The sequence below is a fragment of the Xyrauchen texanus genome, chromosome 27 (assembly GCF_025860055.1).
Source record: "Xyrauchen texanus isolate HMW12.3.18 chromosome 27, RBS_HiC_50CHRs, whole genome shotgun sequence".
In the NCBI taxonomy this organism is placed as follows: domain Eukaryota; kingdom Metazoa; phylum Chordata; class Actinopteri; order Cypriniformes; family Catostomidae; genus Xyrauchen; species Xyrauchen texanus.
The window spans coordinates 1,658,869-1,674,650 of NC_068302.1; the positions used below are offsets into that span (position 1 = coordinate 1,658,869).

The 15,782-nt window shown below is 38.6% G+C and overlaps 1 protein-coding gene across 1 annotated transcript in view; it reads left to right on the forward strand.

The window, feature by feature from the left end:
• Window positions 1-7,460: 7,460 nt before the first annotated feature.
• Window positions 7,461-15,782, forward strand: part of LOC127620637 (interleukin-17 receptor E-like) — a 39,860-nt gene continuing 31,538 nt past the window's right edge. The window contains exon 1 of the mRNA XM_052093836.1: window positions 7,461-7,624. Within this exon, the coding sequence (XP_051949796.1) occupies window positions 7,523-7,624 (102 nt within the window). The 5' untranslated portion in view covers window positions 7,461-7,522. The remainder of the gene's footprint in view (window positions 7,625-15,782) is intronic.

A 15,782-nucleotide genomic window follows, 5' to 3' on the forward strand; every position in this document is an offset into this window, starting at 1 on the left:
TTTAATAAAAGGTTTGAGTTTTTTTACATCTGTTTCGTGAGTGATTTTTGTTAGTGCAGAATCATTATGTCTGTTTGTAAAGGGTGTGAAATGAGAGGATTTAAATTCAAATCTGTTGTAAGTAATCTGTTACATAATTATATCATCAGTTTAATCAATAAGTAGGATTTAAACAAGTAAAGGTGCACTCTGAAATTTTTTACTCAAATGTTACTCCTGAAGTGATTCATAATTTATCTTCATGAGATGAAGACAGCAGTCAGATCAGTAACCTTATAAAATCTGTTTTATTCTACATGGAGAGGGTCTCCTCATGGGGGCGGCCATGTTAGAATCACATGACCAGCCGAATACTATTCACTTAATCTCAGTAACTGTCCTGTTATTGGACACGTCACTCATGGGTTAAAGTAATCGTGACTGACTGTGAATAATACATTTGTACAATGACATCAGAAACTGAAAACTGTTGATTTTAAATTACATTTACTTATGCATTTGGCAGACGCTTTTATCCAAAGCGACTTACAGAGCCCTTATTACAGGGACAATCCCCCCGGAGCAACCTGGAGTTAAGTGCCTTACTCAAGGACACAATGGTGGTGGCCGTGGGGTTAGAACCTGCGACCTTCTGATTAACAGCCCTGTGCTTTAGCCACTACACCACCACCACTCAATCATACTGCATCCACACCACTAGGTGTCAGTGTCCAACACGACGTATTCAAAACATTCTTGCGTGCACCTTTATTTAGATGATAACTGCAAGGAAAGGCTGTAAGAGAGAAAGTTATTTTCTGAAATACTGTTGCATCCACTCACAATAAATAGTTAATTATACTGTAGTCCATTTTTTTTTTTGGTGGAAACTGTAACGTTGTAGCTGGCAATGTCGAAGATAATGTGTAGAACACAAGTGCAGTTTTATTAAATAAACGTGAAATCCAAAACCCTAACTTTATATGAGAACTAAACATGACTAAAACATGGCTAAACATAAATGTGGCCTGACCTAAACTAGACTTAGCATGACTAAAACATGGCTAAACATAAACGTGGCATGACTTAAACATGACATGAATTTTGAAAGTGCTACCAAACAAACATCAGTACTAGACACCAGACAATGTCAAACATGAGGGCTTAAATACACAGACATGGGGGAAGATAAACCTTTGATCAAACAGAACACTAAACAAGATAACAAGACTAATATCCTTAAACCAATTACAAACTAGAACTAATAACAAGATAATCAAACAATGAAAACAAGACACATGAACATGGAGGGAAAACAGGACATCACATGACATGAACTTTTCAAAATAAGAGACGTGAAAAACAGGAACCAACAGAATAAACATGACAGAAACCATGGTTTGGATACAATTATCCATGGTTTTTATACAGTAATACTGTAGTGTCCATATAGTAACCATTACTGTAGTAACTGCTTAATCTTGTGGTTATGTTTTACCACATACCATGGTACTATATCAAAACCATAATTAATTTTTTAAAAGCATAACCTGGTTTTACTACAGTTACCATATTTGACATTTATGACATTTGTGGTAAAACTGTAGTAATAACACAAAACTTAACTATGGTAAAAAAAAATCCTGGCAAAAAAAAAACATTTTACTACATTACAGTAACACCCATGGTTCATTTGTGGGGTGTATGCACCATGGTTTTTAAAAACATGGTGCAACAACTTGCAATATAAAAAAAATAAAAATTCAATAATTAGATTTTTATTACAGTGATTTGGTTTCCTTGTATTAATATTAATCTTTTACTTTATCAGAATTCAAATATAGTTACTGTAGTAAAAGCATGCTAAAATGTCAGGTTATGGTTTTACTATAAATGCCATAGTAGAACTAGAGTTACTGGTGTAATAACTTCTGTTTACTATGGTTTTACTTCAGATACCAATTCAACGTTTTCATAAGGGGAAGGATAAAGGTATTGTGAGGAAATGCAAAAATATTTCTTAAAATAGTCCACTGTGCTCCTGAGGTACATCCTTCATTGTAAATCTATGGGGGGGTTTCACACATTTTATCATTGACCAGGTGAAAATCATGATTCTGATTGCATAATTTTTTTTTTATAATATACGCTGATGAGCCCAAACATTTTGACCATCTGCCTAATATGCTGTTGGTCCTCCGCATGCTCCCAAAACAGTGCCGACCCACAGAGGCATGGACTCTACAAGAGTCCTGTGGTACCTGGCACCAAGACATTAGCAGCAGATCCTTCAAGACCTGTAAGTTGCGAGGTGGAGCCGCCATGGATTAGACTTGATGGTCCAGTACATCACACAGATGCTCAATCGGATTGAGATTTGGGGAATTTTCCTCAAATCTCATGTTCCTCAAACCATTCCCGAACAATGTGTGCAGTGTGGCAGGCCACATTATCCTGCTGAAAGAAGCCACTGGCATCAGGGAATGCCATTGCTATGAAGGGTGTACCTGGTCTGCAACAGTGTGTAGGTAGGTGGTATGTGTAAAATTGATGTCCACATGAATAGCCGGACTCAGGGATTACCAGCAGAACATTGCCCAGAGCATCACACTCCCTCCACATGCTTGTTGTCTTCCCACAGTGCATCCTGATGCCATCACTTCAACAGGTAAACAGTGCACATGTACACGGCCGTCCATGTGATATAAAAGAAAACAAGACTCATTGGACCAGGCGACCTTCTTCCACTGTGTCAAGGTCCAGTTCCGACGCTCGCATGTCCATTGTAGGTGCTTTGGATGGTGGACAGGGTTCACCATGGGCACGCTGACTGGTCAGATGGGCCATCTTCTTTCTCTCTCTCTCTCTCTCTCTCTCTCTCTCTCTCTCTTTCTCTCTTTCTCCCATATATATTTCATCTCAATGCTCTTCACTGACATGTTTGTCCACTTGGTTAACAATTACAATAACATTTGATAAAACGTTATTATGGGAAAAATTGTTTGATGTGTTGGAAATTATGTCACAACTGTGATAAAGAAAAATGATGAAGTCCTGGAGAAAAGTTTCCAGTTCTGTTTTAAAGGTTTCACCGAAAAATACACATTTTCTGATAATTTACATACCCTCATGCCATCCCAGATATAACTGACCAAAATGTAACTCTTTTCTTGCACTGTAAATCTTGACAGCAGTCTCCTTGGCGATCATGATTTCAAGTTATATTACACTTTCTTCAGTGCCATCTAGCGCTCCGCATATACATCAAGCACTAGGAAGTGTAATCAGGCTTGAAATCATGATCGTGCCTAGAGACTGCAATGTCGAGATGCACAGTGCAAAAGGAGTGACATTTTGGTCTGTTCTCACCCAAAACCAACTGGATCGCTCCAGAAGACATTGAGGATGGATCATTTTGGGGAGAACTACCCCTTAACTGTAACCTTCATATGTTCATGTTCATTCTTCCCACTTCTGAAGTGGTAATTATGAGTACATTGTGTTCACGACGCCAAGTTCATTCATACATATTTCTTGAGGAACTTATATTTGGACACCATAATAAATATAACTCAGTTAGCCTGCAGATGATGATGGAATTGTGGTCAAATATGAGCAATTTTCACGGTGTAAAAATTTACAACATGCATCAAATATTTTCTGATATTCATAAATTAATATGACCAAATCTGTAAGCGTTAACAATTAGCTGTATTTGGAAAAATTAACATGACCTGTCATTCACTAAAGAAACTGTACTCTCCTCCACCATGTTGAAAGTTTTCGACGTCTCACATCTCGGAAACTCAGGTATCAAAATGATGAATATACAATTACGACATGTGGGGTCATTCATGTACAACTACTGAGTGGGAAACTAATTATTATTATAATTATGATAGCACACAAAGGCAGCATTAGTTTATCTGGAATATTCTGATCACGTTCACAGGTTTAACCGGTCCTGATCGCCCCGCTCCAAACGGGACTCAAACCGGTGTGGGAGGCGTGTGGGCTAACAAGGAGGCTAAAGGCTACAGCCTCTAGCGTCAGTCACTAGTGCACCTTTTGAGGTCAGGAGAATGAGGTTTACACACTGCACAGCTATCTATCAGCTGGCTCCCGTTACACAGGAATAGTCTGTCAGGGGATTTCCAATAAAGTTAAATAACACCAAGTCTTTGGAGAAGAGTTCTCCCATTCAAGAGAAGTCTTCCAACAATCATCTTACCACAGGACTGGCCATCAGGAGAACTGGGACTGTGGGCCAGCGGTGAAATTGGGCCACGATTAGTCAGAGTGTGCCATGATATGATGAAGAAGACTGTGAATCACATTTCCACATTCCACCCACTTGTTTTCCATTTGAACTGAGCTTTTTTCTTACCCTCTTGGCCACATTGTGTTAGATACATAAAACTGGAAAACAAGCCTGATAAAGAACATTCATTTTGTAGTGTGACAAACTGCTTATATTTGTTACAGTGTTGTTTGAGGGAATGAGGCAACATGTAAACAGACATTTGGATTATGAGAAGACTCTTTACAATCCTCAATGATGATTAAAATCTAATGGTCTAACCAAGATTACATTCAGACAGTAATTGTGGTGAGATAATCACACCTGCGTCCTACGATACAACTTTATTTGTACGATATCCATTGTGTTTGAGTGCATCAGAGCAGCTGCTGACCTCAGAAAGATCTGGAGATAAATGGCAAAAACATTGTGCTTGCAGCTCAGCTCTTTTCCTGCCATTCGCCGCTGTGGCACACTTTGAAGTGTTCAGTGTTTATGTCTGCAGAATCTTGAAAGTGGTTTTTATGTACATGCTCCTCACTGCACAAACACTTCATCATAATTATGAGTACCAAACACTTGATATGTGGGTAACTGACTTTGCTCCATTTTTAATCCCCTTTTTGACTTTACTACACAGTAGTTCAGTCGTGACAGCTCTCGGGTAGATTTAGCATGTTAATGTGGGTATGCCATATTGACATTATTGGTCTTGACAGGCCAGATCTGTTATGCTTCTGCTGCTGAGGATGTACAGAGACTTGCTACTGCTAGAACATACACAGACATACTGAGTTAAGCATTTGGACATACTGCTGCTGCACAGTTAGACATAAATACAATCCCCATGTAGCAGATCTAGACACTTGAATCTGGGGAAGAGGAGGGTTTCAGAAAAAATTATTTTAGTGCAGTGAAACCTGCTTACTTGCAAATGTAAATGTTCGACAAAGAGAGAGACACAAGTTGATTGACTACCAAATTACACATCAAAGGACTGATCAACTTATGACATATGAGCTGATTGGCCTGACATGTCACATGTGAGCAAGCTGATTGGCTAACAGACAAGATTAAGCTTGTGCCATTCACAGTTTCATGCCTGAATTTAATCATTTCATTTAAAAGCTCCCGCGGTTCAATTTGTTTTTAATTACAAATGTTCCTTTGACACTCTCAATTAATATTACACTAAAAAAGCTGCATGCTTAAAGAGTTAGTTCACCCAAAAATGAAAATTATCCCATAATTTACTCACCCTCAAGCCATCCTATAGGTGTTTATGACTTTCTTCTTTCAGCCAAAGTATTAGCTGAGAAGTGACAGATGCGGAAAATATAAGAGAAGAGGAGATTGAGTTTTTTGCGCAGCCCTATTTGTTTGAACCGGAGTACAACGAGCAGGAACTCTGGGAGATGGAGGAGGCTGCAGCAGCGGCACAAATGAAAGAATCTGGTAGACGGAGAGTACGAGAGAAATGCAGGAAATGCCAACAGAGGCTGAGAGTGTCTGCTGCCATGAATGGACGATTGGAATGACTGGATAGATGCACTCGCACACCATTTTAAGACTAATACAAATCCACAGTATAACTAAAACAACTCACTTCTTTTCACCGTTTTCCTTTGCTGTAAACAACGCGCGCATCCGCGTTCGTCTCTTCTCACTGGAGCTTATGCTACGCCTACGTCATACGCCGAAACATGACTCTCTCATGAACACACGGACGGCCGTTACAGGAAGCCAGTGATTATAGTTTATAAAGTTATAAATATGGATATTTTTCTTACAAAAACACATCGCTTCATGTCAGAAGGCCTTTATTAAACCCCTGGAGATGTATAGATTACTTTTTGATGGATGGATGTGCTTTTTTGGGCTTCAAAATCTAAGGCACCATTCACTCCCATTATAAAGCTTGGAAGAGCTGGGATATTTTTTATATAACTCTGATTGTGTTTGGCTGAAAGCAGAAAGTCATATACATCTAGGATGGCTTGAGGGTGAGTCAGTTATGGCATAGTTTTCATTTTTGGGTGAACTTACCCTTTAATAATGATAAAATAAATAAATCGTTTTTGGTGGAGTAAGCCATCATTTCAGAAGAGTTTTAGTTTCTCTCATATCTTGCTCTTAAATGGCTTAATTGACTCTTTATGTTTAAGGCAATAAAATAAAAAGAAAGAAATAATATGCTGTGCATATGTTCTGTACACAAAAAATGTCATAAACCTTAGTAAATAGAAGTTTTAACACCTAATTTTATGTTTTTAAAACCTTTAATTTTAACAACTTTCATTCTGGATAAGTTTGTTTCATTAGACCCAACATCATTTAGATGTAATAGGTCACATTAATGAACTACAGTCATTTTAACTCGACGGAGAACAGGTCAAAACACATACAGAGAATCATAACAGACCAAACTAATCAAATATTCAAACATGAATGTAAACATGTATCAAACATACAGTATAAATGTACATAGACCTACTGTCCTGAAATAATAATGTATAGACTGAAGAATTAGCTACTTTTTAGAAGTTAGCCCACAGTACTCTGAATTCTTCATACTTTAGAGACTTATTCATTTTCCATGAAAGCATACATTGCATGTAGAGTGTTTCTTATGGAAACAGTGTATTCACAATGCAAGTTACGCAACACAAATTGCGATTATTCTGAAACTAGTGCATAATTTAATTAAAGTTCACACGTTTATTTGTTTCGTTGTGCAGGTGTAAGTTGATCCACAAATGTTGTGGATATATTGATGAATCTCATGTGTACATAGGATGCATTTGAATAAGATATTACCCCATTTTAAAGTGGTTAATTTAGTGTGTTCAAAACACACAGCTAAAATGGAGAAATGCACATTTATTAGATGAATCTATTGCTAATGTCTTCTTCTATATACCAGTTCTAGAGCTGTTTCTTCTCTGTTTCATATCTTGCAGTATCTTTTAGTATCTCATCATATATTCGTCCTTATATTAGTAGAGCAAAGAGGCTTTCAATCAACATTCAGCTTTGACTTTTGAGGAATGCAGACTCCCGTGACCTTTAGAGCGGAGCGGCGGAATTCCGGTGAGAGGCGGAGCTCACACGTCACTCAAAAACATTCACCCGCCTCCAGCACGAGATCGCAACTTCACCTTTTCTCGCGAGTCTGTCAGTGCTGACTGTCTTCACCGGACTATGTATCGCGCAATTTCTGCTTGATATTGTTCTTTTGCGACCATGTACAGAATTGTAGTGTGTGCAGTTTTGCTGTTTGTTTTGTTTGAAATGTCACTGTGCGCAGTACACATCCACCGACGGGACATTCTCAAAGTCAGACAGGTGAGTGTGATTTTACCTTCTGTATGGCCTAAATAACAATACACGGAATACTTTAAAATACTTTTACGTCATCGGTGTTTCAATGTTATATATTTGAGTGTTGGTTATTAAGTAGGTCTTTTACAGGTCTGTAATTCTCACACTTTGAACACTTGGAGGTGAAACACGATCAAAACCTTTAATGTTAACGAACTGAACTTCAAACAAGTCAGTCAAATAAGCATGCAGTGAACGAGTAGGGGAGAGTTAGTTGTCACACATGTGGTTTAAATGTTTCCACACACGCTGGTAAGACGAAATATTTGTTTGTGTGTTGCCAAATCAACACTGTGTAGAGAAAAGAATTGCGCGGGAAAAAACTTCGGAAGATATTGCCAACATTTCATTTTAAAGTAGCAAAAGTAAAAATTCACATGAAAGTAAATTGTCAACTCTGTTTTTACTGTTTATTTAAAATGAGGCAAACTTGGTATCATTTTAATTTCCAATATTTTAGCATCTTACGTAGTCTTTTTAATTCTCAAATTAAAATGGTTTAAAATCCAGTTGTAACATTGTCTTACAATGTGCCCCAATTCCCAAAAAATATATGCAATTCCATGCAGTCAGATATGTCATTTACATGATACTCCTTAATGTAAATGTGTGTGTTGTCATCAATCCATGCATTATTTCGGTCAGTGCTGTGGCTTTGTTGTGTATTTATTTTCAAGTGTCAAAATTATTGTAACGTTAATAAATGGCTTTTATTGTGTAATGAGATGGCGCCACAGACGGCCGCCTCGGTGTGTGTGTGTGTGTGCGTGCGTGTGTGCGTGCGTGCGGTTTTGTGTTTTAACTCTGTTTTTTGTGTCGGTACCGGGAGCTCTTTCACCAGAGATGAAAGTCAACTTGGCCCTCCACTACATCCTCCTGCACCTGGACTCCGCAGGAACCTACGCCAGGGTCCTGCTTGTTGATTTCAGCTCTGCTTTTAACACCATCATCCCGGCTCTGCTCCAGGAGAAGCTCTCCCAGCTAAGTGTGCCTGATTCCACCTGCAGGTGGATCACTGACTTCCTGTCTGACAGGAAGCAGCATGTGAGGCTGGGGAAACATGTCTCCTACTCACAGACCATTAGCACTGGATCCCCCCCAGGGCTGCGTTCTTTCTCATCTGCTCTTCTCCCTGTACACTAACAGTTGCACCTCCAGTCCAGTCACCAGTCCGTCAAGCTTCTGAAGTTTGCGGACAACACCTCCCTCATCGGACTCATCTCTGATGGTGACGAGTCCGCCTACAGGTGGGAGGTTGACCACCTGGTGCAACCAAAACAACCTTGAGCTCAACACTCTAAAGACAGTGGAGATGGTTGTGGACTTCAGGAAGAGCTCAGCCTCACCTGCACCTGCCCCCATCATCCTCTGTGACTCCACAATTGACACTTGCCTTATCAACAATGCCCGGTACCCACCCTGACACTCTCCACACTCCACCTCTGGCTCTACATTCCACTGCACTACTCTGCTCTCTTTTATTTTATGCTTACTTTTAATTGATACTGCGTGGACATATTTATATTGCTTATATTTTAATTCTTGTTTCATTTAGCGATTGTGTGAACGCACCTACAACACCAAAACAAATTCCTTGTATGTGTAAAAAACTTACTTGGCAATAAAGCTTTTTCTGATTCTATTGACATGAAAATGTAGTTTATCTTCAAGGCTTTTTAATGAGCTCAGATACAGTTGATAGTGGGGGTTTTAAGCTCTTATATGATATATAAGAAACAAGACCCCACATATGTGTAATAGACACATGTGAAGTTAATGTGAAAAAAGAGAAATACATCGAACCCCAAGTACATTTACACAAACATAAGAAAACCAAAAAGTGTTAGGTTGTGCCCTGCTCTCCCCTAACTTGGAGAGGAAAATTAAGAGGAGGTTTTCCCCCTGCCCTTATTTTCATACCTTTCACAAATTTCCTGTTTTTGCTCTTGAGTTAACTTGCAAAGTGTAACCAGTAGAGCCAGACTGATTTGGGATTTGAGGCCGATACAATAGCGATTTTTAGAGGGGGGAAATTCACAGATAACTGATATGGTGGCTGATATAGTTCATTTTTGAGCTGAAATGAAAACTGATACTATGCAAAGGTACTCGAAAGGCTGCTTTCTTAAATAAATATTTTCTATCAAAGAATATTTGACATTATTATTATTATTAAACACTGTCAACAAATTTTAGAAATGAACACTGAGGAAATAAAGAATAAATAAAAATAAAATAAATGGCTAAATAAACATCAGTACTGTTTAGTATCAGTCAAATGCTTACTATATTAATACTGCCAGTCAATTATTGTCAGGTTGTAAAACAAGAAGCATCTACACCTGCCGAGTCAAGAGAAAAGCAGCGGTGTTACACCGTATTCTGCTATACAAGTTCAGGGGAAACTTTCAACGGTGGAAAACCAGACTTTTAAATATTACATTTTATAAATGCAATGACTGGAGTTGTTCGGTTGAAGGGGTCACCAAACTGTGAATCCTGAACAAAACAATTTGGTGGATACAGGATTACACATTAGCTTCCACTCAGCTGACAAGCATTGAAAGTACGCTACGTGGTTAGCTATAAGCTTGTTGTCATGGAGAGTAAACGTTGTCATGGAGAGTAAAAGATGGACCAGCATTGCAACTCACCAACTAGGTACCAGCGTAGCGTGAAATCAACACTCAACAGACACAATCCACCACAGAACTGTTGTCTGCTGAGCTGCAAAAAGATGCTCTGATATTTATCTTTCAATCTGCTACATTACTGACTGCACTATAATATACTGACAAACTATAGCTGGCTAACAGGGAACAGATGTGATAAACACGAGTGACATGGTTGATAGGGACAGGGTTAACATTATTTTAAAAATGGAAAATGAAGGGGTCCTTGTTTATTAACTTTCCAGTATGTATTTCATAAACTAGTTAGCAGCTTACCATGACGACACCGCTTAACTCTGCACCACTTAACTCTGCACTGTCTGCAGAACCACCTTCAGCTCAGCTCTGTAAACAGTGTAGACGGAACAATCTCTGCTGGACAAACTATGTTATGACACCAATTCTAAATCACCCCAAGCATTGTTTTCTGCATTATATGTTCTGAAAAAAAAGTTTTCATATCTGTTCATATACACCGATACCATATATCTGTGAAAGGCAAAACATCTCTGTGACAAAGAAAACAAAAATCCATAGTCCACATGACACGAACACTGATTAATGGTCCATCAAACTCCTCTTGCACTGATAACTATATCAATATTTCAGGTTCACATTGCTATGGGTCCACTATTTTTCACATTTAAAGGGGGCCCCGTGGGGACCCGGGGTAGAATAGGTCCCTAGCACCCCTTTGCTGATCGTAAGAGGCGACAAATGGGGCAACTTGTACGCCGTGAGTTGCGACTCGTGTCAGTGGAGGAAGAGATCCTGGTGCTTGAGGATTGTGGCCTGCTGCGGCCGCCATATATCTAACACATCACTTTGGCTCCTACTTCATTCAGACGAGGGGTTGGAATGGCCCATTCCAATCAATCGGCTTGTCTGGATTTGCCCTGGACTTGGTTCAGAATTACAACCAACTATTTAGTTTTCACCTCTTCCACTTTTATACTACTCAATTGACCCTAGGCACTGGCGTAGGGTCAATTGAGTAGTATAAATCTTGTATATATATGCTCAAGTATATCATAACTGTATCCTTGGTGTACATCCGGTGGAATCCCGCGGCACTGTACATCCCCTTGTAGGACTCCGAGGTGGGTGAGGAGCAGAGATGATGAATCTATTCTTTCTAAACATGGCAAATAAACAAAACACCAAAAAACGGATACTGGAACAAGACTTGGAAGTCGAACTAACCACTAACATTTTTTCTTCAAAAGAAGGAAATTGGCAAAGATTTATTTTACTTGAGTCTCTATCAATTGACAGCCCTCTCACTAAACTGTCTCCTTTTGCTATTCAGAAAGGAATAGCAGGAACAGTCAAGGATATTAAAAAGCTGCAATCGGGACAAATTTTGGTGGAGTGCGCTCGGAAAGCAAACTCCGAGAACTTATTACGAGCAACAAATCTGGCTGGAGTCACTATGAGAGCATTCTGTCACCCTTCTCTGAATAACAGCAAAGGAATGATCCGCACCAGAGAATTGCAAGACATGGATGAAGCTGACATAACCGCAGAACTGAATCATCTAGGTGTGATTGATGTCAAAAGAATAAGTATCAAAAAAGATGGACAAGTAATTCCAACAGGAACATACATTCTGACTTTTAACAGACCTCTCCCGCCAGAGAGAATTCAAATAGGATACCTAAGTGTCACTGTAGATATCTACATACCAAACCCATTGAGATGTTTTAAATGTCAGAAATTTGGTCATGGTTCTGCTGGATGCAAAAATAAGGCTGTTTGCCACAATTGTGGTAAGGATGACCATGAAACAAACTGTACTAATTCCGCTAAATGTAAAAACTGTCTTGGTGACCATGCAGCCTCATCAAAGAAATGCCCTGCTTGGATTAAAGAGAAGGAAATACAAAAAATTAAACACACAAAGAAGGTGAGCTATCCTGAAGCCCGAAAACTTGTTGAAGGTCTCCCTGCCTTCACGCTGAATAGATCCTACTCTGCTGTGGTCAAACCAAATATACGAGAAATTAGTACTCAGACGGAACTGACTTGGATTTCTACAGACAAACCTCAAGTTATTAGTAATATTAAGAATTCATCTTCACAAAAAAGCAAGAATGTATGTATCCAAACCAACCCGACTCAAGATACCCAGTTGGAACAAAGAGAACCCAGAGAGAAAAGGAAACCTCAAAATACAGTAACTCGACTACCAAACCAAGATAAAAACAGAACTTCAAAACATGACAACCCAAAAGATGTCGAAATGTCAGAACCTACGACTAGTCGAAGTCGTAGTCTTTCCCCTAAGTGTAAGAATAAAGGATTTGTACCTATCCTTCCCACTTGAAGATGAGTAATCTTTTAATCCAGTGGAATTGTCGGGGTCTAAAAGCTAATTTTGCAGAGCTGCAACGTTTAACTTCTGTTTTGAACCCCTTGCCTATTGTATTCAAGAGACTCACTTATCTCCAAATGATCCCCTGACTGTTAAAAATTTTAGACTGTTTAATGTCTATGGACCAAATGCACAAAGACCTTCTGGTGGATCAGCTGTCTTGGTTAAAAAGGATATTATTCACAGTCACATTGTACTGGATACCCAAATACAGGCAGTAGCAGTACGTATCACCTTTCATAGAGTCATTACATTATGCTCTATCTACATACCTCCCAGCAAAGTTATTACACTGAAAGAATTGGACAAACTCGTAGCACAATTGCCGACTCCATTTATACTTATGGGTGATTTTAATAGCCATAATCCTTTATGGGGAGAAGATCGATGTGATGCTAAAGGAAAGAGAATGGAGGATTTTATACATAAAAATGACTTGTGTTTACTAAATGATGGAACCAAAACCTACCTTCATCCAGGTCATGGCACATATTCTGCAATTGATTTGACTATATGCAGTGCTGAAATCTTTTTAGATTGTACATGGCGGGTCTGGGACGATTTATGTGGGAGTGACCACTTTCCACTTATTACCTCATTCCCTCAATCGGATGTCCAACAAAGACCTTCAAGATGGCAACTTAAAAAAGCAAATTGGCCTTCTTTCGAAATTATGTGTTATGAAAAATTTATTTCAGCAACTCAAGACAATCAGAACTCTATAGAAACTTTTACTGAACAGTTAATTGATATTGCAAATGAAACAATTCCAAAGACATTCTCTAAATCGCACTGTAAAGCTAACCCCTGGTTTAACGAGCAGTGTAAAAAAGCTATCGGGGCACGGAAAAAGGAAGAAAGACTTTTTAATAAACAGCCTTCAACGGCTAATTTTATATCTTTTAAAATTTGTAGAGCTCAAGCTCGCAGAATTTTAAATGAAGCAAAAAAGCAAAGCTGGAGACAATTTGTATCAAGTTTAACATGCTATACTCCCATGAAGAGGATCTGGAACATGATTCGCAAAATGAAGAACATTGGAAATGGATTTAATATCCAACATATTAAAAAACTAGATATTCTCCAGACAAAGGAAATGGATATAGCAAACACATTAGCAGAATCTTTTGAAAAGAATTCGTCAATAGAAAACTGCCTCCCTGAGTTCCAGTTAATTCGAATACAGCAGGAAAGGGAAAAATTGAACTTCTGTTCTGATAACGAAGAAGTATATAATCAACCTTTCAAGATGGATGAATTAATACACTCTTTAAAATGTTCCCATGACACTGCTGTAGGGCCAGACCAAATTCACTATCAATTCTTAAAGCACTTACCCCAAAGCATATTATCTCTTCTTTTAGATCATTTTAACTCTGTCTGGTCTTCTGGACAAATACCACCCTCCTGGAAAGAAGCAACCGTAATTCCTATACCTAAACCAGGAAAAGACCATTCAGATCCAAATAACTACCGACCAATCGCTCTTACCAGTTGCCTCTGTAAAACGATGGAGAGAATGGTAAATAATCGGCTTGTTTGGACTCTGGAGTCGAAGAAACAAATAAGTGACTATCAATGTGGCTTTAGACGTGGAAAGTGCACCTTGGATCAATTAATCCGACTGGAAACTTATATTAGAGATGGTTTCATTAGAAAAGAACATGTTGTTGCCGTCTTTTTGACTTGGAAAAAGCATATGATACAACATGGAGATATGGGATTTTGAAAGATCTTTACCACATGGGTTTTAGAGGACGATTACCCATCTTTATTTCCAATTTTTTGACCAGCAGATATTTCAAAGTCCAAGTAGGAAACACCTTGTCGGATATTCACAAACAAGAAATTGGAGTTCCTCAGGGAAGCATTCTTTCTGTCACTCTCTTCAGTATTAAAATAAACAGCATTGAGAGTATCATTGGATCTAATATATTCTGCAGCTTATATCTGGACGACATCTGCATCTGCTATAGAGGGAAGAACATGAGTACAATTGAAAGACAACTGCAGTTATGCATTCACAAAATATATCAGTGGTCAGTTGAAAATGGATTCAAATTCTCTAAATCAAAAACAGTCTGTACCCACTTCTGTATCCAGCGATCCCTTCATCTTGACCCAGAACTCTTCATTAATAGAGAACCGATTAATGTTGTTAAAGAAATTAAGTTCTTAGGACTCCTTCTTGACAACAAAATGACTTTCATTCCTCATTTGAAAGCACTTAAAAACAGGTGTCTTAAAGCCATGAATATAATGAAAGTACTGGCAAAAACAAAATGGGGAGCAGATTACATGGTTCTTTTGAGACTCTATAGAACACTAATTCGTTCCCGGCTGGACTATGGAAGCATAATTTATGACTCTGCCAGAGAATCATATAAGCGGATGTTGGACTCAGTACATCATCAGGGCTTACGACTCGCCTTGGGAGCATTTAGAACTTCACCGATGCAAAGCTTGTACATCGAAGCCAATGAACCTTCACTTCAAAACAGACGATTGAAGCTCTCACTCCAATATGCTAACAAAATAAAGGCAAATAAAACCAACCCCGCTTATTCTTCAATCTTCAACCCACAATTTACTCCTTTGTATGAGAGCAAACCTAAAAGTATCAGATCCTTTGGTATTCAGTATTAAACCTCATTTGGAGAACTTGAATATAAATTTGAACATTCTAACCCAAATACAATTCAATTCTATATCTCCCTGGAAACTAAAGAAGCCTAATATTAATTTGGATTTGACTCATCAGAAGAAAGGAGTGACCCATCCAAATGTATATAGACAGCAATATTTGGAAATAAGAAACCAATTCCCCTCCCATGTACCTATATTCACAGATGGCTCGAAGATGAAACACAGTGTAACGGCAGCAATGGTGACTGGAAATCAACGCTATGGAATTCGTATTCCAAAACAGTGCTCAATTTTCTCTGCTGAGGCTCGTGCTTTACTTTTAGCTTTGGAGCACATTGAAAATTCTCTGCAAAATTTTTTATAATTTTTACTGACTCTAAATCCTGCCTTCAAGCAATGGACACTTTAAAAATTGACCATCCTTTAGTGG